This window comes from Limulus polyphemus, unplaced genomic scaffold (genome assembly GCF_000517525.1).
Source record: "Limulus polyphemus unplaced genomic scaffold, Limulus_polyphemus-2.1.2 Scaffold76, whole genome shotgun sequence".
Lineage (NCBI taxonomy): Eukaryota > Metazoa > Arthropoda > Merostomata > Xiphosura > Limulidae > Limulus > Limulus polyphemus.
The window spans coordinates 86,657-112,768 of NW_013665686.1; the positions used below are offsets into that span (position 1 = coordinate 86,657).

At 33.4% G+C, this 26,112-nt stretch overlaps 1 protein-coding gene across 3 annotated transcripts in view; it reads right to left on the reverse strand.

The window, feature by feature from the left end:
- LOC106466725 overlaps nt 1–20,272 on the reverse strand; it is a 39,720-nt gene extending 19,448 nt beyond the window's left edge. Inside the window, exons 1-3 of one of the 3 annotated variants that reach the window (XR_002612384.1) lie at nt 19,902–20,272; nt 11,099–11,163; nt 7,702–9,034 (exon numbers count right to left, since the gene is read on the reverse strand). Coding sequence is in view for 1 of the 3 variants with exons in the window: in XM_022395379.1 (XP_022251087.1) it covers nt 19,902–19,949 (48 nt within the window). In the remaining 2 variants the exon portion in view is untranslated. Of the gene's footprint in view, nt 1–7,701; nt 9,035–11,098; nt 11,164–19,901 lie in introns of those variants that run through there. The other 2 variants (XR_002612383.1, XM_022395379.1) reach the window with 2 other exon arrangements.
- Nucleotides 20,273–26,112: the final 5,840 nt, after the last annotated feature.

Consider the following 26,112-nt stretch of genomic DNA (forward strand, 5'->3'; position numbering starts at 1 on the left):
ATGTCATGTGGGGTTGCATCCTTGACGTAAGAAAACAGCTTTAGAAACGATGACAGTGCAAGATCTGCCATCGGCTCGACAGTCCGCACGGACTATGGGGAAAAAAAAAATAATTGTCCCTTCCATTGGGATATTTTGTGAAAGGATATTGTTATCTAGGGGTATTTCGAGGTGATCTTATGTGAAATATTCCTTTACGATAACGACAAAAGGAATTGTTACAATGAACGTTTTCAAAAATATCTTAACCAACCATGCAAAAACTCGAAGTACATGTTTATTTTTGTTAATGCTAAAACAAATGAAAAGCACAAAAAGGCAATAATTTAGGTAATCATGCAGAAACAAGTTTAATGGCACTGAACCTACTAACATTTTTCCTGAAGATGATGAATCGTGAGTGAGTATACATGAATTTCTAACTAACATCACAGTATATACAGTATGGCGTAATATTCTAGAAAACTATCGTTTTTAAGAATAATATTCGTATTAGTACTTGTAGCGGAAGTCTGTAATTATGTGAGACAACGACAGAAGTTTCTTCGCTCTTTATTTTCACGTATCGTTTTGAGTTGAAGTTTCTGTGGAATTTCTATTCTCGAAAACATCAAAGACACGAAACAAACAAAAAACGTAGGTTGGTACTGTCTATTGAATATAATCTTACACAGGCACTCGTACCCGTGACCAAGCTATCTATTGGATATCATCTCACGCAGACTCTGGTACTCAGGTGGATATATCTGCTGGATATCATCTCACGCAGACTCTGGTACTCAGATTGACATAGCTACTGGATATCATCTCACGCAGACTCTGATACTCAGGTCGATATATCCGCTGGATATCATCTCACGCAGACACTGGTACTCAGGTCGACATATCTACTGGATATCATCTCACGCAGCCACTGGTACTCAGGCTGAAATATCTACTGAATATAATTTTATACAAACACTGATACACAGGTTGATATATATATATATACTGGACATCATCTCATGCTGACACTTAGTATTCAGGTTCATATATCTACTGGATATCATCTCAAGCTGACACTGATATTCAGGTTGATATATCTGTTGAATATAATCTTACACAGGTACTCGTACCCGAGCCCTAGCTATCACTGGACATCATCTCACGCTGACACTGGTACTCAGGTTGATATATCTATTGGATATCATCTCACAAGGATACTTATTCGGACTGATAAAGAAAGTTCGTATTATCTAGTGGATATCATCTCACACTCTCGTATTCAGGTTGATGCTACCTATTGCATATCTTGTCTCATTAGCACTGGTACTGAAGTTGATAGTATCTACCGGATGTCATTTCACGCTAACACTTGCTCTCAAGTTGGTACTGTGTATTTCATATAATCTAACAATGACACTCATACTAGAATTCATACTACCCACTAGATAACATCTGACCCGGTTGGATATGGATATCTGACATTATCTCTCTTACTCAGCTTGATCAAATGGATATCATCTGTTACTGATATTCGCACCCAGGTTGGTACTACCTAATGTTAAAACCCACTGTGTATATATTGATGATTTTTGACTCATGATACACACCGATCACACGTGTTATCAAGCCCAGTGTGCTGCGAAATCCCATTTTGCTTACTTTCCGTTCCACAGACGCATGCGTGTGACGTAAACGCTCAAGCTTAGCACTGACACACTGGGGGGTAGGCATTAACAACCAAAAACATATTTGTGTAAAAGATGGAAACCTTTCTCGCAGATAGAAAACTATTTTCGGAATGAAATGTGTAATTGTAAGCAAAACCTATCTTTAAACATCTACCTTACAATTAATCTGAAATATGTTTATAGCCACGAGCGAAAAACTGGGAAAGGCATTATTCTCTTGAGGTATTAGGAGATATGGGTGGGGGTGGGGGTTAATGTCAGGTCAGGGTCAAGTCATGGAGAATGGGGGTCGTTGAATACGTTCTCAATTGTTTAATCACTTTCGTAGGTTTGCGCCCGTTGCTTAAAAGCCGGGAATTGATTAACACATAAATCAACGAATTATAAACATAAATTTAATAAACGTAAACTTGTAACATCTAATAACTTTATAAAATCCAGAAGTTAAAAATCAAAATGGAAAACGGGTATTTTCCAATTAAATGTAAGAACAAGTATGAAGAAAAAAAAATGAGTCGATGACAGCTTCACAAAAACGCCTCTATACTAACTGTTGAACATAACCGATGCAATTATGGTTTTTGATTTGTTACCGCCTTTTAATTGGCACACAGACACGAGATTCGCATTTTTATGATGTACGACTCTTACATGGTAGTCTCATATGGAAGTCATACCTATGCCCCTAAAGAAGTGTTCACAGCCTTAATGGGATCCAGGTCATGACTATAATAGGAATATTAAATTATGTTTAGTTTACCTATCTTGTCGTATTAGTGTTGGTGTCTTCTTTGTCCTAGGCATGAACAGTGTATTATTGAGAAACGGTGTGATAGGTAAAGATGTAAACATTTGATGATGATAGTTAGGAAATAGACTGAATGATAAACAGAGTGATTGTGCAACAAAATGAACAGACACAGGCAAACTGATAAGAGGTGAAAAATGAACAGGGCCTACTATGGATGTATGGCGAATGGAAGACATGCATTAAATCACATAATTTTATTCTCTTCCTATTCGGGTATAAATATTTCAGGTTTGCAACGCTCGTGCTATATTTCTATTCATGAACAGAGAAAAACAGCTTGTCGATAAGCTAAAAACCTACATGTTTGGCCCTAACTGACATCCACAAGTTTCAAGAAATTCACTACTATGAGTGGAAGTACTTTATTACATCATTATCTACGAAATACGAATTGAAGATGTGTTGTCCGAGGTCCATAATAAGCTAACATGCACGTGTACCAACTGCATCGACGTACCAGTGTCATTCATGTCGTTATAAATACAATAATGCTGCTTATCAAAGTCTAGCACTTACCATCGCCCCCCAGTGGCACAGCGGTATGTTTGCGGACTTACAATGCTAGAAACCGGGTTTCGATACCCGTGGTGGGCAGAGCACAGATAGCCCTTGTGTAGCTTTGTGCATAATCAAAAACAAACACTTACCATCTTAAAACTTTCGAAGTATGGAAAAAGAATAATTTAGTAAATGCCTTCATTAATCTCAGTGTGTGTGTGTGTCTGTTATTGGTTCAACGATTAAAGTGATGTGTAAATGGTCGATAGTAAGATATAGTTAATGAGTATTTCATATGTTTGCTCGTATTTGTTTCAAATATTGTTTCTCCGAGAGAGTGTGGTGATTACCAACTATTTCTAAAGATACTGTGGCAGGCTGAACATGCTATTTTGTTGTTCATCATAAGGCAAAGCATAAGAGCTTTATAGTATTAATCTTACCAATTAAAATTAAAAGCGGTTATTTTTCAGGAAGCAACTTTAAAGTGTAGATCGAAAGAGAACAAAGTTTAGAAAGAGATCTTTTATTAAAAAGTTAGAACATTTTCAGTGAAACTAAAGACGCCAGAGTCGAAACCTATTATAGAAATGACGTCACATACACGATAACAACAGCAGAGATATTTACTGAGATGATGGAGATACCCATTGGGTCATGGATAAACACTTTACACACAATTTTTCCATGCAATACTGTGTTGATACAACAACAATAATTTAACTGGTGAACACAGTTTTCAGAAATATTGCAAATGTATACTTGTATTTTTATTGCAAACAGGGAAAACCCCATCATTGAAATTATCGTTAACTCTTCATCTACTAGGATAAAGACCACAACTAAAAAGTTAATTCGGTAACTGATACAGCTAATTTAATATACCGTTCTTACTAGGTGCATGTCATAAAACGAAAACCTTACTTATCATTACCTATATGAATCAGAACAAAAATAAATTCCGTAATGAATATAGCTAATTTAATATACCATTCTTACAATGAATAAAATTCATTGATTCATCAGTTGCTTCCCTCGCTGTTCAGCCATATTGGTTTATCAGTTGAATAAGTCTCACTGTTAGCGATATTTTTGGCTATAATTAATACCAATAATAACTCAATTAAACACTATACAATGTAATATAACTTACTAACAAAACACATAAAAATTGTTCATTTCATGCACCATCACCGATTTCACGTCCTTCGAAAGGTGGGACACTAATATACACAAAACATTATATAACTTCCCTAACAACCACTGGTGACCAACGAAAATTCATCAAAAGGTCTCAAAGGTGTAACTTTACCGTAGCTTAATATTAACCCGAGAGAAATTACTATTAAATCTGTTGTTGTTTAACTACAGAGTCAAGTAGCAGGAGGTACAGAAAAAAGTTAATTGTAATAAAAATGATTTATTACATATACTATGGGCTACGTCTAACACAATTAACCTAACTTTAAACTATCCTTTACACACATGGGCAGCCAGCAGGAAATAATAAAGACCAAACATAAGAATTAGCTGAAAAATGTAAACGATAAGAAAATAGAAGAAATATTCCAGTAATAATAAGATTTACTTAAACAACATTTTTTTTTGAAAATCATAAATACGACAATCACAGTAATTAACAGAATTTAATTTAACTACATTAATGGCGTAATGCTCTACGTATAATGAAATGTTCAGGTTGCATTAACTGTAAAGAGGTTGAGTATTATATTAAACCTATTTTAGAGCCTTACAGTCCATGCTACCACGTCCGGTCATGTTCTATCTGACGACCATACATCTTGACAATAGCTCTGCAATGTTGTTTCCATTGCAAAAGACTCCATCGTAATACAGTTAAGTTTAAAGCACACTTTTCCTCCCTACTTCCTTCCATAATATATCTAATGTATGAAGACAACAGTTTCCAGTACCCATTTCAACAGTCCGATCACAGAAAGCCATAGCCGACTAGACTCGAATGTCTTCGTATGGAATAGCATGAATGCCTGTTTCCTTCCCCAGCTGCTTGGGTATGCAACATTTGAAAGAATATATCGTGAAAGCATTTTGTGTACACGTGACTTTTGTCGCTTTTCCAGACTATGTTCCTTCTTGACTATGTTGTATACTGTTTTCATGGTAACGTGGACAGCTTCAGCCACCAACGCACTAAGGTTTGTTTTCGTGGATTCTCACCTTTAAGGGATGCCCCACTTTGCTTATCATACTGGTGTAAAACTTGTCGCAAGATCTTTTTCTGGGTGGTCCTGATGCACTAAGGTGATTCATATTCATTCATTTTCCAATGTCATTAAGTAAAATGAACATCCTCGTCTTGGAAATTATTTCGATGGCATCACATTATCAACGTCACGCCAAATAATGTCAAAATGTAGTTCTGATACAATCTGTTCCATGCGACTTTATATCGGCTGTAGTTTACACGTGACTTGCGTATTTAAAATCGTTTTAATATAAACTATTCAACCCTCTGCACAAGAGATTAAGCTTAACAGTGGCTGTCATACTAAAGTTGTTCATTATTACCTTAGAAGTTAGTTAAAAAATTAATGTGAAGACGAAATAGTTTTGAAAAGATCTTGATATATTGAAAAAAAAAACTTTTCTAATGATTAATAAGAAGGTTGTTGAATTTACCGTAAAACTGAATAAACCTAATATTCACAATGAGGTCTAAGAACCCTTTTTGAAAAATTTGAGTGATGTAATGTAGAACAAATTATATTGTACCTAGTAAGCCTAGAGTACCAAAATTTATAGCATAATTTATTTGGAATACAGGGGTCGAATTTATCTTTTAAAAATTGGGTATTGCATGAGCACAACTCCTTGAAAAAAGGTAGGGTAGTATTTGTTGTTGTATATAATAATTTTAAATTAAAATATTTTAGAATTGATATTTTGTAATTTTACAATATCTATTTGGTGTAATTTCCAACTGATATTGAAAAAAGTTCCACCTTTTATGATATCACATTATGTTTTTTGAATAATTACTAATAACTTTGACACAGCCATAGGAAGTATTCAAATACGATTAGATAGAGCAGATTATAAATTATTTATATCAATATAAAGCAACTAAAGTAGTTTGAGGGATAATTTAGTTTTCTGGGTAAGTACTAGTCGAGATTTTGCAGGATGAACAAAGAAACCTAATAGATAGCTTAGTTTTTTTTAGACGTTCTTTTCGTTCCTGAAAATGTTTTCATGTAAATCATGTTTCAGCGTAGTTGGATTTAGCGAGTTCTAAGCATAAGCAATTGACTCAAGTTTTTGTTTGTTTTAGAGCAAAGCCATATGAGGCTATCCGCTGTGTCCACCTCAGGGAATCGAGCCTTGAATTTTAGCGTTGTAAGTCCGTAATGTTATCGCTGTCCCACCGGGGGACTTGACAAGAGCAAAATCGAATAATTTTCGTACGCTGAACGCATAGACCTTCTACAGCTACGTACATTTGTATTTCTTATTTTTTTGCGATAAATACGTAGGATTTTCGAATAAGGGTTCCCACTAGATAAGCAGTAAGTTTATGGATTTACAACGCTAAAACTGGTGTTCGAATCCATACCATGGATAGAACGCTAATAGCTCGTTAGCTCTGCGCTTAAACCAACAACGACCCCTAGAAATTCTTGTATTCTGAAACCGAAAAAGTTATAATTTCAATTTTCTGTTTTATTGAAAATGTTGAACGTTTGTTAACAATCTTTATATCAAAAGTAACGTGCTTTGTTTGCAGTTGTTGTTCTTTTCGAGCGGGTTAACTCGGGTGGATAAATTTGTTGGTGACGTCAAGAAAACCTCGATATTCTGTAGAAGAATATCACCCATCTGGAACAGCGAATAATATATAACCTCAAACTTGTGAGGTAAAGTTATCACGTATTGGTATTCTCTGAAAGATATGTTGGCCGACATATACAAATGTGTTAAGTGAAAAATACCTAGTTTGTAAAAGTACGTTTATTGTGAAGCAATTATATTTTTTATCCGTAAAATTATTATAGAAAATCTCTCTCTGTGTTTATTAAAACAAAGCATTAATTTTCCAGATTTCTTAAAATGTTTAAAAATTGCTAATGATTTATTTGTTTGTTGTTATGCAAAGCTACCCAATAGGCTATCAGTCCTTTGCCCACTGCGGGTATCGATATCTGATTTTTAGCGTTATGAGCCCTCAGAATATCCGCTGAGCCACCAGGGGGTGAACTATCCGATGAAAGACTTTAATTTAATCACTGTTAAAACTAGCGTAAATATTACAAAAATCAAAAGTTTCTGTTGTTTTTGCCTGAAAGTCTGAATATTTTCGCTTTACAACCAATGGATTTAACGATGATACTACATGGATTAATACTGTCTATTTCTTTGATAATATTTCAGTAATTGTTTTAATAATCTTTTAGGTATTTCAGACCTTAACCGTCTATAATGTATACATCTTTGATGGTAGTTTTTAGTAACCGCAATAAACCTGTATTTGTAAGGTGCTTTATGTTGGTTGGGAATACAAAATATCTAAAAAATTATATTATGAAAGTTTTTCAGAATGGGCACTAAAGTCTAACAGTCGTTTTTACTGTGTTTATACACCTCGCTACCTGAAGATGTTAAGAACTAAAGATTAAACCACAGCTGTTTGCATATAGTTGTAATATATACAATATATTTTTTAATGAAAGCGAAGTTCTCGACAGGTTTATTTACAGGAATCAAGACATATCTACTGTGTAAACAAACTTGTAAATAACTTAAATATTCGGTATTTATTTTAATAATCGGACATAAATACTTCAATAGTATTTTATACATTAAAACATGGCTGAACCAAAATCACCAAAAATAATAGAACATCGAGTGAAAAGCTATAAAATAAACGTTAAAAACCTGTGTTAAATTAAACGTTAAAACTTGTGTGAAATGAACAAATTACCACAATGATGTGACAACAACGAACGGTGAGAAACAACACGCGATGAAAAACTCTTGACACAAGTAATCTTGGAAACATAGATCAAGACTGCTGCAGGTGCGCTAATGAAGTTTCTAGACGAGCCATTGGCTGTGTGAGGTAGAGCACGTGCGTTAGGTCGTGTAGCTGTACTGTAAATGCTCTGCGTAACTGGGACATAAAATTGGGTCAAACTAACCAACAAACCACGCATAAAGCAACTAACTGGATGACGTTTTAAAACATTCTGTAAAAGTTCTGTACAATACATGCTTATTCTCCACACCTGTTCAACCAATAATGTCACCTTTATATAGATGATTGTGAGAACTCTAACTGATGTGTTCTATGTGACAATTACATAGACTACATTTTAAAAATGACCCTAGTAATTTGTGATAAACCTGAAAAGGTAATTTTTATTTCATCTAAGTAAATTCTTCTCATTAATTAAGTTTAAGTATAAAAGTCGGTATTAGTTTTTGAAATCATAACTAGTAATTCGATTTTCAAGAGAGGCTATTTGTAAAGGTACTTTCAACATAACAACAACAGAAGGTTTAAAATTGCAGGGTAACTTGATCACGATTTTATATAATTATTGGCTACTTAGCCATAACATAAAATATTCATTTATTAAATCACAAAATTGTTCTTAATTCCAAAGTGCCTGTTGTATGTATAATATGGTAAATAGTTAATTTAAATGAACAAAAAATGTATATATCCAGAGGCCCAAATTAATACAACCACCTAGCTAACATTAATTACAAAAATACAAAAACAAAACAAACGATTATGAGACCTAATAGCTAAAAGAAATATAAATATATATATATATACACTTAATTTCTATCCAACGTAATTACTATGCTCAAAACTTATATATGTATCACGATAACAAGCGACAATTTGGTCCTTCTAGTCTGTCCCAATACATCCATCCTTGAGAAAAAGTGAAAACTCAAACACATCCTTTGTTTTTCAGGAAATCATCAATTCCTCCTTTTAAACTTTTGTAAAGTGCCGGCCTCCACTACTGCCGACGGCAACTCATTTCATAAATCAATCCCCCTGTTAGAAAAAGAAAACTGTCATAATTAGAGACTACCATGTCATTTCCAAAAATTTATTGTCTTCCGAATATGGAGTCCTTTATCGCATCGACCCACTGGAAAATCTTGGAAATTCCAATAACATAACCTTTTATCATTTTTTCTTAAGGTGAAATAATTTCAGAGATCTTAACCTATCCCTATAAGATAACTCTTCTTTCATTATCAGAATCATACTAGTAGCTCTATTCTGACCCCTTTCCAATAAGCCAATATCCTTCCTTAAATAAGGATACCAAACTGTGCACAGTAATCCAAGTGAGTCCTAATAAGCAATTTGTAACAAGAGATAATTATCTATTTTGACTCGTAATAAGTATTTCTATAAATACACCCTAAAATTATGCTACTAGAAACAGAGCATTTTCTTTATGGCTTGAGTGACTTATCCACTACTTTGTCAAAATCCTTTTCTTCATTCACACTATTGAGTGGATTCCTATCTGTATTAAATGTGTCATTCAAATTAAGGTATATAATTCAAATGCACAATTCACAGTAGCAAAATGTGGCTGAAAGAAATTATGCTCAATACAGTTAGAAATACCCAAGAGTTTAATCCCATCCACAAACTTTACTAAATTACTAGTTATTACTAGTCAACATTAACGTAAATAAGAAAAAAAAATCCAAAGCACTAACCCCTGAGGATCTCCAATAATAAAAATAGTACAGTTTCACTTGATTCTAATAATATATTTTTGCTTTCTCACATTAAACCATTCTACAGTCTGATTAATTAGCCTTTCCCCAATCTCCACAATATGATGATCCTAGTTAATCTTTTTTTCTGGCACCTTTGAAAAGCTCTTTGAAAATATAAGTACACCAAATCCACACCATTTCAAACATCCATATAACATTATTTTAAGATGTATTTCAGTAGATAATATTAAAAAGTATCTTTTTACAGATTCCTAGAGGTTGAGTATTATATTAAAACTATTTTAGAGTCTTACAGTCCATGCTACTACGTCCGGTCATGCTTTATCTGACGACCGTGCATCCTGACAATAGCTCTGCAATGTAGTTTCCATTGCAAAAGGCTCCATTGTAATACAGTTAAGTTTAAAGCACACCTTTCCTCTCTACTTGCTTCCATAATCACTAGATATTTTTCACTAGATAATTTTAAAAAGTATCTTTTTACAGATTCCTAGAATTAGTTCCATTACAAAAGTAAGACAAACTGGGCAACTCTATCACCCCTTTAATAATTAGCATTTCTCCAATCCTCAGGCAAATGCCCTCTGCTTATCGATGTACTAATAACACAGGCCTGCAAATTTAAAGTTAATAAAAGTTGTTTTCGTTTTAATAACGGATTTTTCATAACTGAGCTGCGCAAATTTAGAAAATAATATTCACTTTTTTCTATCACGTAAGAATTTTTTACAAATCGGGAAGAAGAAAAAACTCTTACTTAGATCAAATTATTATTTCATTTATCAAAATGAACATTTTTTATTATTATGTTTGGGTTCTAGAACGATCGATAAGACTCTCATGTCACGATTGGTCTAGAGAAATCTATAGTCAGTGGTTGTCAACGTTTTAGGCAGAAGAAAATATGACCCCGATTTCAAGGAAAATGATTCAGTTATGTAAAAGTACAAATGACGTTTTGCGAAAAATCTGTAAGTGGTGGAGAAAAATGGATATCATTTTCGGATTCAGCGTACGGGAATTAGTGTAGAACATGTAAACATTTCAAGACAATAAAACCATCATAGGCCTGTGCGATTAAAGAGTGAGTGGGATATTTGATCATTGATTTCTGTTACAACCATAGAAAAAATCTAATCCTGGTGCCTTACCTACGTTTAATTCCTCAATCTTTCTTTTTACCCCCAAAGGTTAATATCCACATGGATCAGATCAGTCCAGAATATACATGGTCGGGAATATTACTAACATCTTGTTTTTTAAAAACCGAAGAGAACATATTAAAGCTTAGCCATATCATTATCTTTAATAAAACCTTGCCATCAGCATCCTTTATTTATTTTATTATTTTGCTTACCTTTAACATACTTAGAAAAGTCATTGTTGTCAATTTTAACACTATCAGGCACCCGTTTGGATTTTCTAAAAGAAACAAATTTTACTTTTTTACGAACATACTCATCTTGGATTAAAATTAATTTATTGCTAAACATTCCCCACACCACCATTTAACTAATTGTTCCAATTCACTTACGATAAATCTTGTCTCATGATTTCAATATTGGCTTTCTGAAAAGTAGGAACTAGAATTTATATTAACACGTAGAAAAACATCAAACTTAATTATGCAATAACTATTCTTCTCTATATGTTCCCTCATTTCAACTCTTTGTTTGGAAAAACACTTAACTACATTCATTCATTAAGCCTAAATACAGCGATAACTCTTTTCTACTACCTATTCTTTTCCCTGCATCATTTTTATTCAAATTAGCAGCTATATAAATACTGAATGTTGAAACTTAAGTTCTACAAATAATTTCCCCTATTGGAGCTGAACATGTTTAGCAAATAATACATTTGGTGGTCCGTGTGTTAGTAAAATGTTATCTCTGTATCATATACACCAATTTGTTAGGAGTCGTTTAGTTTTAATAACTAGAAAGCCTCGGGGTAGGTTAGGGGTAGAGTAATGGTAGTGAATAGCTTTATTTGATAATAATAAAAAAATGCCACTTTTGCAGGAAGTACAACTTTTTCAGCAGCTAAGTTATTATATTTTTACCGGTTGAATACAACCAAACAAATTTCTGTCCTAAGCTGTTCTTAAAAAACTTGGGCTGGTCTTGGCCCACAGGCTGCCTACTGGGGAGTAGGGTCATATTACACCTGTATCAATGTGGACTACTTTTTGAACCTGATAAATTTTAGGGTTACTAGTATTAAAATCAAAGTCATGACCTCAAATAAGTCTTCGTCTTTCAGTGACGAGTAGTAATGGTTTCCGTTTTTTTTTTTCTGGGAAACAAAAGAATTAGTGAAGTAACTTATAAATAATTAATGACGTCGATGCGTCAGAGGTTTCAGCATCGTTGCCCTATTTGTATCTATAATTATTCTTATACTTTCGTTAGTCTAGCAGGTTTTCAATACAAAATAGTTCCAGCTGGAATAATTAAACGACAAAATACCAGTTTAAAATGTTTAACTTAATTTGTTTTGTAACCCTAAAATTACCGGTTGGGTTGAAATCCCCATCGGTTTTTTTCATAAACTATTTATGCAACGATTCGCTCGTAGATCCATGACTTTATTGGTTATAGGGTCTCTAATAATATATAAGAGTCCCATATAAAACTTTAAACAAAAAATATTCAATATTAAAAGGAACCGCCACCTATTACTACTAAGATTTCCGATACATCTAACATAGAAAATTACTGATTTCACTCCTTTCTTTACAATGGGTGTTTAACGGGCAAAAAACATAAAATTACTTGATATCATGCAATATCTGTACCCTACCGGTAGTAAACGGTTTAAAAAAACTCAAAACAAGCCGATACTTTGAGGGTTAACTAAATTTGGGAAATAGAAGAAGGAAACTTTATTTAGATATTATAAAACAAGCTGATACTTTAAGGGTTAATAAGATTTAGGAAAATTGAAAAAGGAAACTTTATTTAGATATTATAAAACAAGCTGATACTTTGAGGGTTAACTAAATTTGGGAAATAGAAGAAGGAAACTTTATTTAGATATTATAAAACAAGCCGATACTTTGAGGGTTAATAAGATTTAGGAAAATTGAAAAAGGAAACTTTATTTAGATATTATAAAACAAGCTGATACTTTGAGGGTTAACTAAATTTGGGAAATAGAAGAAGGAAACTTTATTTAGATATCATAAAACAAGCTGATACTTTGAGGGTTAACTAAATTTGGGAAATAGAAGAAGGAAACTTTATTTAGATATTATAAAACAAGCCGATACTTTGAGGGTTAATAAGATTTAGGAAAATTGAAAAGGAAACTTTATTCAGATATTATGTATGTGGTAATCGGATAACACACCTAGAGCAACTAGCTCAAAACTTCATAGATTTTACCTTGAATGAGTATTTAATTTCCACGCAGATAGAACAAGAGAGAAAACAAAACAAATTTACATTAGATACAGATGTGAATTTTGTAAAAAAAAAAAATGGTGTTACTTTGATAATGGATAATACTAAATTTATGATATGAAAGTTATAAATTTACGACAATTAAAAAGTCTCACATAGTAAAACTGAATCGTTTTAAGTATCTGATTATAGTTTTCGAATACACTACGCAGGTAAAAAGTCCCTTGTGGGTCAGTTGTAAGTTTGAAAACGTAACGCTAAAACCAGGGGTTGGAATTCCCGCTGTGCAAAGAGCCAAATAGCCACTTTGTAGCTTTGCGCTAAAAACACAAAAAAACTGACAATAATATATATATTTTTAAGTTTAATAAGTAATTTTTCGTGCAAACGTGATGCCTGTTTATAAAGAGAGAACTTTTGTCACAACTGTGCGAATTAAGTTTACTTACAAAATAATTAGAAAATACGTTTTAAACGTCAAGAACAGCGTTACAGATGTCAGAGCTCTGGACTAAATGTACTTTTAAACGTCAAGAACAGCGTTACAGATGTCAGAGCTCTGGACTAAATGTATCTTAAACGTCAAGAACAGCGTTACAGATGTCAGAGCTCTGGACTAAATGTACTTTTAAACGTCAAGAACAGCGTTACAGATGTCAGAGCTCTGGACTAAATGTATTTTAAACGTCAAGAACAGCGTTACAGATGTCAGAGTTCTGGAGAATTTAAGTCTGAAACAAAATGATACGATAGAGAGTAATTTGTAGTGAATCCCAAGAATGTCTTTGTCCCTATAAATAGTGAATTAGTAATTCAAATGTTTGAATACTGTTTTAGATTTAATTAGGCCAGTTTTCCGTAATAAAGATATTTTTTTCGGGGGTTCGCTTTTGAAGTTTTAGAGCTCGAGCATTATTCAGACTTAGATTTCAAGTCAAGTGACAGGTTTAAAACAGGTTATATATTAAATGAGTAGGCGTGGACTGTGATTAGTGCAAGATAACCTGTTTTAATCCCCTGGATGAAGTTACCCTCACCGAAATATCTTTAAATACTTGTAAAACGTGTATATATACCATACTTCTCAAACGAGCTTTAAACAAGCTTTCGGATCTAGTACCGGATCCATACCAGGTTCTGAGCTAGAACTCTTTGAGATGACGGACCCGGTATTCAATCCGTAGGCATGCCTGAGTGAGTACGCAGAGTTGGACGTGCAGATATCCCGTCTTCTGTCTAGTGAACTTCGGAAGCTGTTCCACAAGAACGAGTTTTTACAGCTTAATGATTGGTATATTTTTGGAAACAATTATCTCATTTCGCAGTAAAAGTCTGTGAAAAATCTTCATCCCAAAAGAATTCTGAAGAAGCTCAGTACAAAAAAGTGTTTTAATAGGTACCATTATAAGTCAAACCTTAGGCATAGCATTGTCACATACAGATATTACAACTCAAATATGTTATTTGATCTGCGATGTATGCCAAACCCTGCACTGTGTGTTTCTATTTTCCTGCGTTTGTGATGCTTAATGTTTCACACATCTTTACTACATCAACTTATTTCAAAGAGAAAAGCTCTATCTATACGCGTCTCTGTAAAACATACATAATCGTATTCTGAATGTTTGTTTGAAGTTGAGCACAAAGCTACACAATGGACTATCTGTGCTCTGTCCACCACGGCTATCGAAACCAGATTTCTAGCGTTGTAATGTTCTGCATGAAGTGGGTCTTCAGGTGAATCAGTGGTAAGTTTAAAGACTTACAATGCTAAAATCCGGGGTTCGATTCCCCTCGCGGTGGACCATAGTGTAACTTTTCACTAAGAAAACAACAGCAACACTTCAAGTGGATAACTTACGTTAGGACATTTGGAGCGGGGATATTTTTTCGATACAAATTTCTTACAAGATTTAAAAAAGACTAAGCTAAAAATTAAGAAATTTCAAATTCCAGTTAAAGCCTCTCTTTTGAGCTCGCTGAAAATGAGCCAAGTCGGCACAGCTGCTAAGTAAAAAATTGGACACATTAGTGAAAACAAATTCAAAAATTGACTGAAAGCATTCAAATAAGACAATCACTCGATGATTTGTACACACGTGTTTAACCTTCGAAGAAATAGTACACGGAAATGAGTATGATCTTACTTTTGTGTGTGAAGTTCACATGATGGTTTATGTAATAATACACGTTTAGCCTTTTGAACAAAATGTATGCCACACATGCGTAGAAAGAGTTTGACGAAATCCAGGTTGTCTTAGAGCAAAATAAAAGGAAATGCACGCTTAAAAGTTTCTTTATCAACCTATAAGATTTCACTTAAGCAAAAGATGTATGAAAATATGATGAATTTTACAAGCCATTCTTACGGTGTGTTTATAATGCTTTAGCTGTCAGAGCGTATTTAGTACTGTGTATGTGTGATGTTAATAACATTGATCATTATTTAAATAATAGTGGAGCGAGAAGATGTTTTCCATTGGAAGGGGGGGACAACAGTGGCGGGGTGTGAAAAGTTGGCAGACTCTTTAAACTTCAGCAATATACATACGTGTGTATTATCTGTGCCAAATATATGAAAATTATGCAATAATACTTTCTTAGCAGACTGACGACGACCGGCATGGCCTCCTTTATATAACTCCAAAGCCACCACAGGATGAACTTTTCTCTCTAGCCCTCCCTCTCAATGAAACGAACAAATATTATGGATTAAACAATGATACAGTCCATTATTGATATCCAACCCTGGCCTTATCGAATGTTAGGTATCAGTGTAGTATTTATTAAACTTAAAGTAAATCAACAGAAAGAAAATTATTGTCTACATTGTTGATTAACCAATAAGTCGGTGTTTCCAGCTTGTATTTCCAGTTTGAACCAGCTTCAACGTCATCACATAAATTGGTTCAAGTAAAAGGAAGGTGCAATTTGACAGAAAATACAAAACAATGTTACTGTTGTACCTTAAACTGGTTATACGTAATACCTCCAACCAAAATCAGTGAAGTGAGGTTGTGCATTTTCGACCTATAAAATATTCATTTATCAAAAAAAACCATCTGGATGTGATCATGAAATACTTGACTGATGTATTAGTCCGACTTACCTTCCATATAGGCTTGTATATGCCATTATGTCACTCCTGTTACATTGGTTTTTAGTAACAGTGATTTTTTTTTACCTGCCACATAGTGTAATGCTACAATATATCACTACAGTTTCCCTGCCACACGGACTTCCATATAATAGTAAGGTTTCTTTCCCAAATGGATTCATACATACTAGAGTAATTTTCTTTTTTAGAAGCTTGGCTTCGTTACAACAGGGATTTATAAAACTTCCATAGTTTTCATGCCACGTTTAGAGCATATCAATTTAGTTTCTATGTCTTGTGGGTTCATATATATTAGTCTGATTTTTCTGTCACACGGGTTGACATTATACGATCACTATGAGAAATTCATATACTCCTTCTAATAAATCCAACCCATTTGCAACTGTAAAATTCTGACTAGCATATATTATTAACTAGATGATTTTAATCTCCATGTGCGGTTATGAAAATAAACAACTCTACAGTTAAAACCGCTCAACTTCTAATGTTATAATTAATGTAAAAACGCCAATTTTGTGTGCTGCAACACCTGTTACAAAAAAGGTCTAGATATTTCACCCTATTAGACAGGCAAGGATTTCTATAAAACCCACGAAGAAAATTAACGTTCTTCACCTGGTGTTGTGAATATACACATAATATTCGCATCGTTGCCTTACAAGGTCTGCCATTGTTCTCCGGACTTTAAACCGGAAATAATATAACAAGTTTTATAATTACGAAAAAAAAACTGTTTAAGATACTCAATAAACAGAAGTTTTACGCATTTTATACACCAGAATTACATATTTTGAAAAATAAAATACAAAATATTTTATCAACTACCGAAAAATACAAACAAAGAATCACAGAATTCACTATGTTCATTTGTGATTTTTTGTTTATGTACAGAATAGCTATTTTTTTTCGTTAATATATATATATATATCTTATTTCGAGTTATTATAGGTGCGTGTTGAATTAGTGTCCTTATATTATTTTTCACTTCTTTAAGCTGAAACTATAGAGCTTTAATTCTCAAGTCTGTAAACTATACTACTTTTTTGACAGCAGTCTGCAAGAAATATTTTTAGAAAAAAAGTGCTGAGGTTGTTTGTTTGTTTTGCTATCAAGTAGAAAACTACACAATGGGATAGCTGTGTTCTGCCCATCAGAAGCATCAAAACCCGATTTTTAATGTTATAAGCCCTCAGACTCACCACTTAGCCATCTAGGGGCAAGGGCAAAGGTACCAACTAATATTCCACCTTGATAAAAGAGTTAGCACAAAGGATCACATATAAAGTGTAATAAACTCAAAATAAGACCCAAAACTCGAGCGCTTTCGCATAGTTGACTATTCTTCTTCAGGAGAACTAACATTTCAGTGGTTTGCTTTCTATAGGGCAAGAGGAATTCTCCCCCCTAACCTTAAACCCATTCTCAGAGTTTTGTTTAAATATGAAGGATTTATTTCTAGATGATAACGTTTAGTATGAAAAAAGTAGGTACCCTCGAAGACTGTTCCATGTTAAACATACTTGCAAAATAATCTTGGGGAATATTACCAGATAATGTTTGTAGATAAATTACGTTTTCGTCACTCGTATACCCGCGCCACATCAGTCAATAAATAAAATCCTGGCCCTGACCCCAGAAAATAATTCAGAAAAAAACCTTGATATTCCATCGGTTTTCTGTCATCTAAAGCGGAAATACATAGAATTGTTTTATGTATAGCCAACAACAAATAGTAGATTATTCAACATACACAAGTTCACTATCGGATCACAGAGGGCGCCACAGGTAATAGCAGCCCTTTCTATACGGGACGCTGTCGGAACTTCGTTGATGTTGCAGTTCACAAATCACAAATGTTTATCACACCTGTTCTTTGGTTGCAAAAATATAGATAAATGGTACATAACCGTTTAGCTGCAAAAAACATAAAAAAATCCTGACGTTGTGTATTCTAAATTTCAACTTCGTCCGACAAACAAAGCAAAGACGCCGGTAAGAATGAATTTTAAATATATGACAATTATCTATCTCTATTTTGTTCATTTATATGCCAATTTCAACGAACGAGAAAGATATTTCGTTATTATTGAGAGACTTGATTTCCATAAAACAGAAGAAACCATCACACTTATCTTAAAGAGATAAATAATTTGCGTGAGAATACAAATACACAAATTGTGTGTATGTGTATTATTAGCCATATCAACCATGCCAGTTTTGTTAAAGATAAGTTCAATCTTAATATTTCTTCCGTTAAAAAAATTATCTAGTTCAGGCGGATAATTCATTACATTCATATCCTAAAAGCAGCACTGTCTTAACAAGTACATGTAAACATTCTGGTCTTAGTTTGGATTGTTAGAGAGCTATTAAAATAATTTTCAACAATTTATGGTCGTTAGGTCCTGATAAAGATAAACCTAACGTCGATCCTGAGTCAATTTAACTTTTTTCCATTTAGATAAAAAACCTAACGCAACTACAACTATATAAGTGAACTGCCCCCTCCCTAAAAAATCACCCAACTAATAACTTCGCAATCTGTAGTACGCTTGAAGAAAATGTCAAAGGTAATGAATGACAAAACTCAAGGCTAGTTAGTCTGAAGGTTGATAAGTTGACCAAGGTAGAGATGGACCTGAAAAAAATTAATGATGATCTAGTAAAATAAAAGTTTGATTCATTTTTAGAAAGCTTAATCATGATTTAAATTAGTGGCTTTAGGGGGAATAAACACTTGGATACTACAGATGAACGTTGTTTATTACTGTTGTAATGAAATATTTACAACTGTTGCCACAGATCATCAATACTCTCATGTCGTGTAGTGCTGCCATCTATTGCAGAGACAAATAAGTAATGTTAAAACAGAATTTCAATTTCTTAATAAAGGTCCCAAATAGTTGTTCAGTCAATTTCTTCAAATTCCCTTGCTGTCTTTTTATGTAGCTAGCTAAAACTATACAATTCTACATTAATTCCAATTTTCGTAATATATAACCTTGATGGTGCAAAGATTACAGTCCTACGTCAGGATTTATGTAAATTCGAAGCAAGCTAACCTTCCAACCAGCAAAAATTATATTCTCATAAGTGTAAAAATGACCACTTCAGACAAACATTAACGGTCAAATCCAACATTATATACTCATTTTAAAGGTAAGCCACATAACTTTATTAATATTTTACCTAAAATTGTCTAATAGTGAAGAAATATAATAAACTGTTGTAAACTGATAACTAGAAACATCAACTTATTCAAGTTATTGCTATAGCAAATCTTGTCTTACAGCATTAGCTCTCAAGTTTAGATAGAAAATGAATTATTGACTGCTAGTGTTATATATATCATTTTGTGCTTCGAGGTAAGTCATAAATAAACTTTTAAAGTTTTTAATTCTTGAAGGTAAAAGTAATGGCATATCAAGAATAAACTTTGCTTTAAACTTGGTAATCTAGCAATTGCTTATAACAGGCGATAATCGGGAGTAATTATTTAGAAAGCTATAAACTGGAAAGAACATGTGAATACTTTACAAATTACTATTTAAAAAGTAATCTTATGAATGTTATAAGTTATATATTATTCTTAATTTTTGTTGTTAAACATGGACAAATAAACTGGAAAAAAATACCTTCTTATCCAGAGAGAAGGATTGGACGGACTGGACTTCTAAACCCATGCCATCAATGCCTGACTGTAGGTTGAGCGTCAAACAAGTGTCCGACGGTTGCGAGTACAGAATAAACACCTACTCTGGTACACGCGCTTATTTTCCTGAAATATAAATCGTCGCTAAACGTGCAGACCTAAGAACATGGCGCGCGCACCTCGTATGGTTCCTTTTCCTTTGCTGTTACAGTACCAATCTGACGCTGGACGATTGCCGCTTGTAAGCTGGCCCCAGCTAGCTACTAGAGGAAGGGATGAGGGGAATCAGAAAGAAGGGGGTAGATTCTCTATCGCGAATGACCTGAATATATTACGCCAACTCCTGACGTTGGTTGCGACCGATTCCCGCTTTCAAAACATTGCCTCAAACGAGCCAATCGCGTAATTTTTAATCTGTATTTGTGTGCGTGTACGCGTACAAGTATAGGCTGGCAGGTTGCCAAGCGGGGGCGCTGAGGTTTTCGTCATCATTATGGTTTGTTATAACTAATTCTACGTAGATGTTTAGTAAGTCCCTGTCTGGTTTGTATAAAAATATCTCTCTATATTCAAGTTAAACTATTTCAAATAAATCTTCGATAAAATCGCAGTGTGTTACGATTATTTTGATACTACTTATATATATTAACATGCATTGCTACTGAGAACGACATTTAGAAAGGTTTTTACTATCGGACATCTTGCTTTAAAAATCATGTGTTGATGGTGTTCCGGGGCAGAAAACATAATCCACATCCAACAGCAAAATAGATCACACAAGAGCCCTCAACCAGAAACTCGTCAAATCTTCGAAAAGCTGTCCAAATGTATTTCACCGACAGATACATTTCTCCGTTTAACCGCATTAACAATAACTCATAAGTAAATCACCTTCTAACTTTTTTATTATCAGTTTTTTATTTATTTCAGATTCCTCCACGCTAACATCACTGGCACTAGTCGGGAATTCAATTCGGACCCATTAGTGAAAGTGGGTTTTCTCGGGGCACTCCCGTCCCCCTCCCCTCATCAAAATTTTGGGGCTTTGGATTTATTGATAGGGCCCGCCCTGATCAGGTGCACTTTATTAGAATGTTTGTCGAAACACATTCATGGTCTAGCCCTTGCTTCTGCCTCTCTTCACCTCTTCCTGCAATTGCATCTACATTAATTACTATTATTTTCTCATAGTTGCCTTTAACTAAATATCGTGAGGGGGACTAAGGAGGGTTGTTTAACCCTCGATAACCTCGGATTTTCTCACCCAAAAATCGCCAGATAAGGGATAATAAAACTCACCCACTTGAAGAAAGAACGCGTAAGTGTCCTGAAACGTAGTCAAAACACAATATTCAAGACAAGGGATTCAATTGTAAAAACACTTCCTGATTTTGTCTTTTTGACAAACATGCCTCTCGAACAACAATTCTTTTAGGCTTAGTTTTCACAGTTTTATTTGCACCAAATAAAAATTCTACCACAAACTTCGTCCAAGATTTCTTTAATGGACAATTCTGTCTAGTAAGACTATTGTTGTAACTATTTCTACTGTTGGGCAGGTTTTTTATTTTTGGATTAATCGGTGAAAGGGATAATGCAAAATCCAATCAAATTAATGATAATGAACGCGTTTCATTTCTACTAATACAAGTGCCCTCAGTGGCACAGCAGTATGTCTGCGGACTTACAACGCTAGAATCCGAGTTTCGACACCCGTGGTGGGCAGAGCACAGATAGCCCATTGTGTAGCTTTGTGCTTAACTTTAAACAAACAAACTTATACAAGTTTTTCAGCACAATTCTTGTAGAACAACTTGAAGAAATAAATAACAAATAAAGAATACCTTAAAGTAGATCCCACTTACTAATTTTCTAATTTGTTAAAAACACAAACACAGAGTTTACAATGCTGAAGCAAATGATTGACTGACTTAATAATTAATGAATAATCTCAAAATTTACTTGCGTTTTCATAATTTCCTAAGATTCAAAGAAAACTCTAGACGTTTACCACGTGCTCATCATGTGACTTAATATTCCCTTTGCTAAAATAACAATACAAATGTCTAATTAAAAAAAAACAGCCTACAACACTGCCCTCCCTAGATTGTGAAGTCCCTTTGAACAATCCTATTACACAAAAAAGACAATGATACTTTAAATTATTTAATTAACAATAATGTAACTCCTAACAGTTATTAGTACTAATATATATAAATGTATACATTACAATCATTTATCAAATGTGTGGATAAACAACACATAATTTTCTTTCTTTACTTATTTACTGTACTTAAACTGGCCAATCACCACATTTTTATGGAGGTTTTCTTTTACGTGGTTTATGGTAAAAGGCGGTATGACCCTTTATTAAAACTTGTTTTTTTGTTTGTGTTTTACCTTTGAGGAAAAGGTAAATAGTCAAGGGAATACATTGGCGGCTCCAGCCTCTGGTAATTATCTGGAAATAATCTAAACAGGAACCTTGGGTTTTTTATAAGTTTGAAATACCTCTGGTGAAGTCTTCTTTGAAGCTAAGAACTTGGCCATTCTCCTACTGACGTGCTTTCAACGTAGCTACTATATTCAATGATTTATTGAAGTAGTGATGTAGCCTATGAAAGTTCTTCAGTCAAAAGTTGCACAACAGTAGTAGTAGTAACAGATGTAGACCACATGGTTTCACCTATTCCTTATGGCATAGGTTTGGGTTGGAATTTTCGATTGTTTGATGCAGAGAGAAGTGTGGTTGGTTTGATCCTAGCATTTTCCATTTCACGTTGAAGATGTTTTATCCTGGTGTTCATGTACTTCTGTTACATTTCCTGAGAAGTTTTTGTCGATTTAAGTGTTATAACTCTTCCATACTTCATTGATGTGCTTTGGTGCTTCATCAGTTTTATTATAATTCTCCTGTACTTCATTGATATCCTTTTGAACTTCCTTTTTTTCACTTCACTAATGTCCCTTTATATATTTCATATGTCTTCTTAGATCTCGTCCTCGGTTAAATTGGCTTTGTTGACAAATCTTCTCTAACTTTTACGTCTCATCTTTGTTATTCCTCTCAGCTTCCAGTGTCTTTCTTCCAATTTTTTTGTCTTTTTCTTCTTGGTCATTTTATCATTTCCAGAAATTTTTCGATTTTGGTTGTTCATGTGACGCCCATTTTGAAGTTTAGTCCTAATCCTGTTTTATTTTTACCAAAATGGCCAGTCTCACTTTTGACATCGGTATAGTAACGGTTTCTATTATTGGTCATTTTCATTTATTGGGCAAGTTCTTTTTAGGTTATTAGGTAAAAGAAAAAAAAAACATAATTTTATTTCCCAATTAAAAATTTTGCAAGGATGATTTGTAAAAGTTACATGTAATTGACGATAGGTCTAACTTCTCACATAAATAACTACGCACTTATTGATAAATTTCTCGTGTGTACGGTACTTTTCGTAGCACTAGTACTTTTTTGGAGATACGAACTCAAAATTTAGAGCGCTGAACTATTAAGCTCGCTGACTCAATAATCAATTAACAATATATCAAATACCTAACTCTCATCTAACTTGCGTTTTTGTTCTTTTAAATCATTTCCTAAACCCTCAATGAAATTTCATAAGTTAAAGTCACACGCTCATCACGTGACATCAACACTACATCTGGCAAACCCACAATACAAACATCAAAGTTAAAAAATCATAGCGTATAACGATATCATGTTTATTAAATGAAAAAATTTACTTTATTATTTTTTAAAACAATGCTTTACCCTCAACATCATTGTATTTTTGTTTAAAACAAGATTGACCAATCGAGTTTTACGTTTACTTTAGCAAGTTGAGATTGAGAAATGTAGGTAGCTCTTTATGTATCATTCTTCTTTGAATATAAGATTGGATTATTTAAGTTTTACAGTTGAGAGATGCTAGAAAAACTACACTTTTTATGATATTACAATTAATGGAACAAGTAACTTAATTTTTCAGTTTCAAATTGACGACAGTAGTTTGGCAACTAACATCAGCTAAGAATATTTTTCCACAATTCTTCTTGAGCTTACTAACTCAATAGGCTATACAAGTGACTGAAGATAGTAACGTTTTATTTAATTTTTGTTTTGGGGGGTTAAAATTACTTTCTTTATTGAGGTTAGAAATTGACCCACGTATATATATATATATATATGTTACCTATCCTTTTCACTCTTTCTTTCGAATTCCAAAACTATCATTATACTGTTTTTTAAGCAATCTTGACTGTTTTACTTTTTTCCTTATTATTCATTTCAGTAAATGAAATTGAATTTGCGTGTATCGTTTTGAATATTTAAAACCTAAAATAAGTATTCTAAATTGAAGAAATAGTGGTTCGTAACACAAATTAATCTTGTTATAGCTAGTCAGTTTTAAATTGTATATAATTTCTAACTGATTATTCATTATTTTTAGTTCACTATCTTTTCTTACCAATTGTCTATTTAGTTGATGATAGTCTGATTCGAACGAATCGACGATGTTTATTTGTAGAAAAGCACAAAGCTACACAATGGGCTATTTGTGCTCTGCCCACCACGGTGATTGAAACACGGTTTCTATCGTTGTAAATCCACATTTTATAATTCTTTCTCAGGTAAATATACAAATGAAATACCAATAAATATAATAAAACTGTTCTTAATTTTTTAGGACAACTGAAAGGTTGCGTTATGAATATTAGAAAACATCTTTAGATTTTGAATTATTTGAAAGGTGTCAAAGAGAAGTAAACTGTACCGAAAGTTTATCAATTAAAAAATAAGCTTTCAAACATTCGAAGCAATACAAGTTCAATTACTTAAATAAAGAAAAAAATTAAGAGTCAAGATTACTTAATGATAGTTTTGGGAGTTTGATAGAAAATGTGAAAATAATAGATAGTACATATTTAACAAATTAGACAACAAAAAATAATAAAACGTTAGAAACAATAAAGAAGAAAGAAAGTGATAGAAAGTGGTAACTTTTTTGTTGAAGCTAAAATTTATTTGAATACATTTTACAGATGATGAAAGTTGGTATCTTTTTTTTTATCTTAAAACTGGCCTTAGGAGATTTGTTAAACAATTGATGATTGTAACTTTATTTTTATCTTAAAACTGGCCTTAGGAGATTTGTTAAACAATTGATGATTGTAACTTTTTTTTATCTATCGCATGTTTGTAACTTGTACATATATTTAAAATATTCATCTATCTTTTTTTGTGGTGAAAATTATTCTTCGTAAATTTTCGAGGTGATGCGAATGTTTTATATGTCTTGAAACTATTATTGAGTTTGTCGCGTAATCATTTTGCAACCCATTGAAGCCAGTGGTTAACGTGAGGCGGTATGCGCCAGTATGGATACCGGTAAGACAAAAAAATGTCGGTATGACATAGTGGCAAAATAAATAATAACGATGTTGTACTGCTACAAAACACACTGCTCGCACCTCTTTGATTTCGCACAAAAAATACGTTTGGCTTTAGTATGCAGTTATAGCGTGAGTAAGTTTGACATCAAGTCAATACTCTTATTCTCCGGAAACACCAACCTAATCCTTCCCCCCCCTCCCCACACGTGTACCAGCATTATTTTCAAACCATGGTAAACACTACAAAAGCGATAATGTTTGTTACATTTTAAAGTGAAATCTTTTCTAATTTTAATAGTTTAGCTCGGTAATGCACTCCGGTCGCTCGGTGATAAACTTATGGGCTTACAACGCTGGAAATTCGTGGTTGGATCCCTACGGAGAGTATAGCGCAGGTTGTCCACTTTGCACTTAAATAAACAAACAAATATCTGAAAATATAAAAAATTCGATAACAACTCGATAACTGAAAACATTATATTAAAATACATGAGATAGAACACTGTTGTTAACCCAGATATTTTTCCAGCAAGTATCGAGCAACACAAAATACAACAACAGTGATATCAGCGTTATTAGTTTGTCAAACAAGTCGCTATTATAAAAGAATACTACACGTAAATATGTACCAAGTCACTTGAAATAGCTACCAAACATAAAGAATACTACACGTAAATATGTACCAAGTCACTTGAAATAGCTACCAAACATAAAGAATACTACACGTAAATATGTCCCAAGTCACTTGAAATAGCTACCAAACATAAAGAATACTACACGTAAATATGTACCAAGTCACTTGAAAT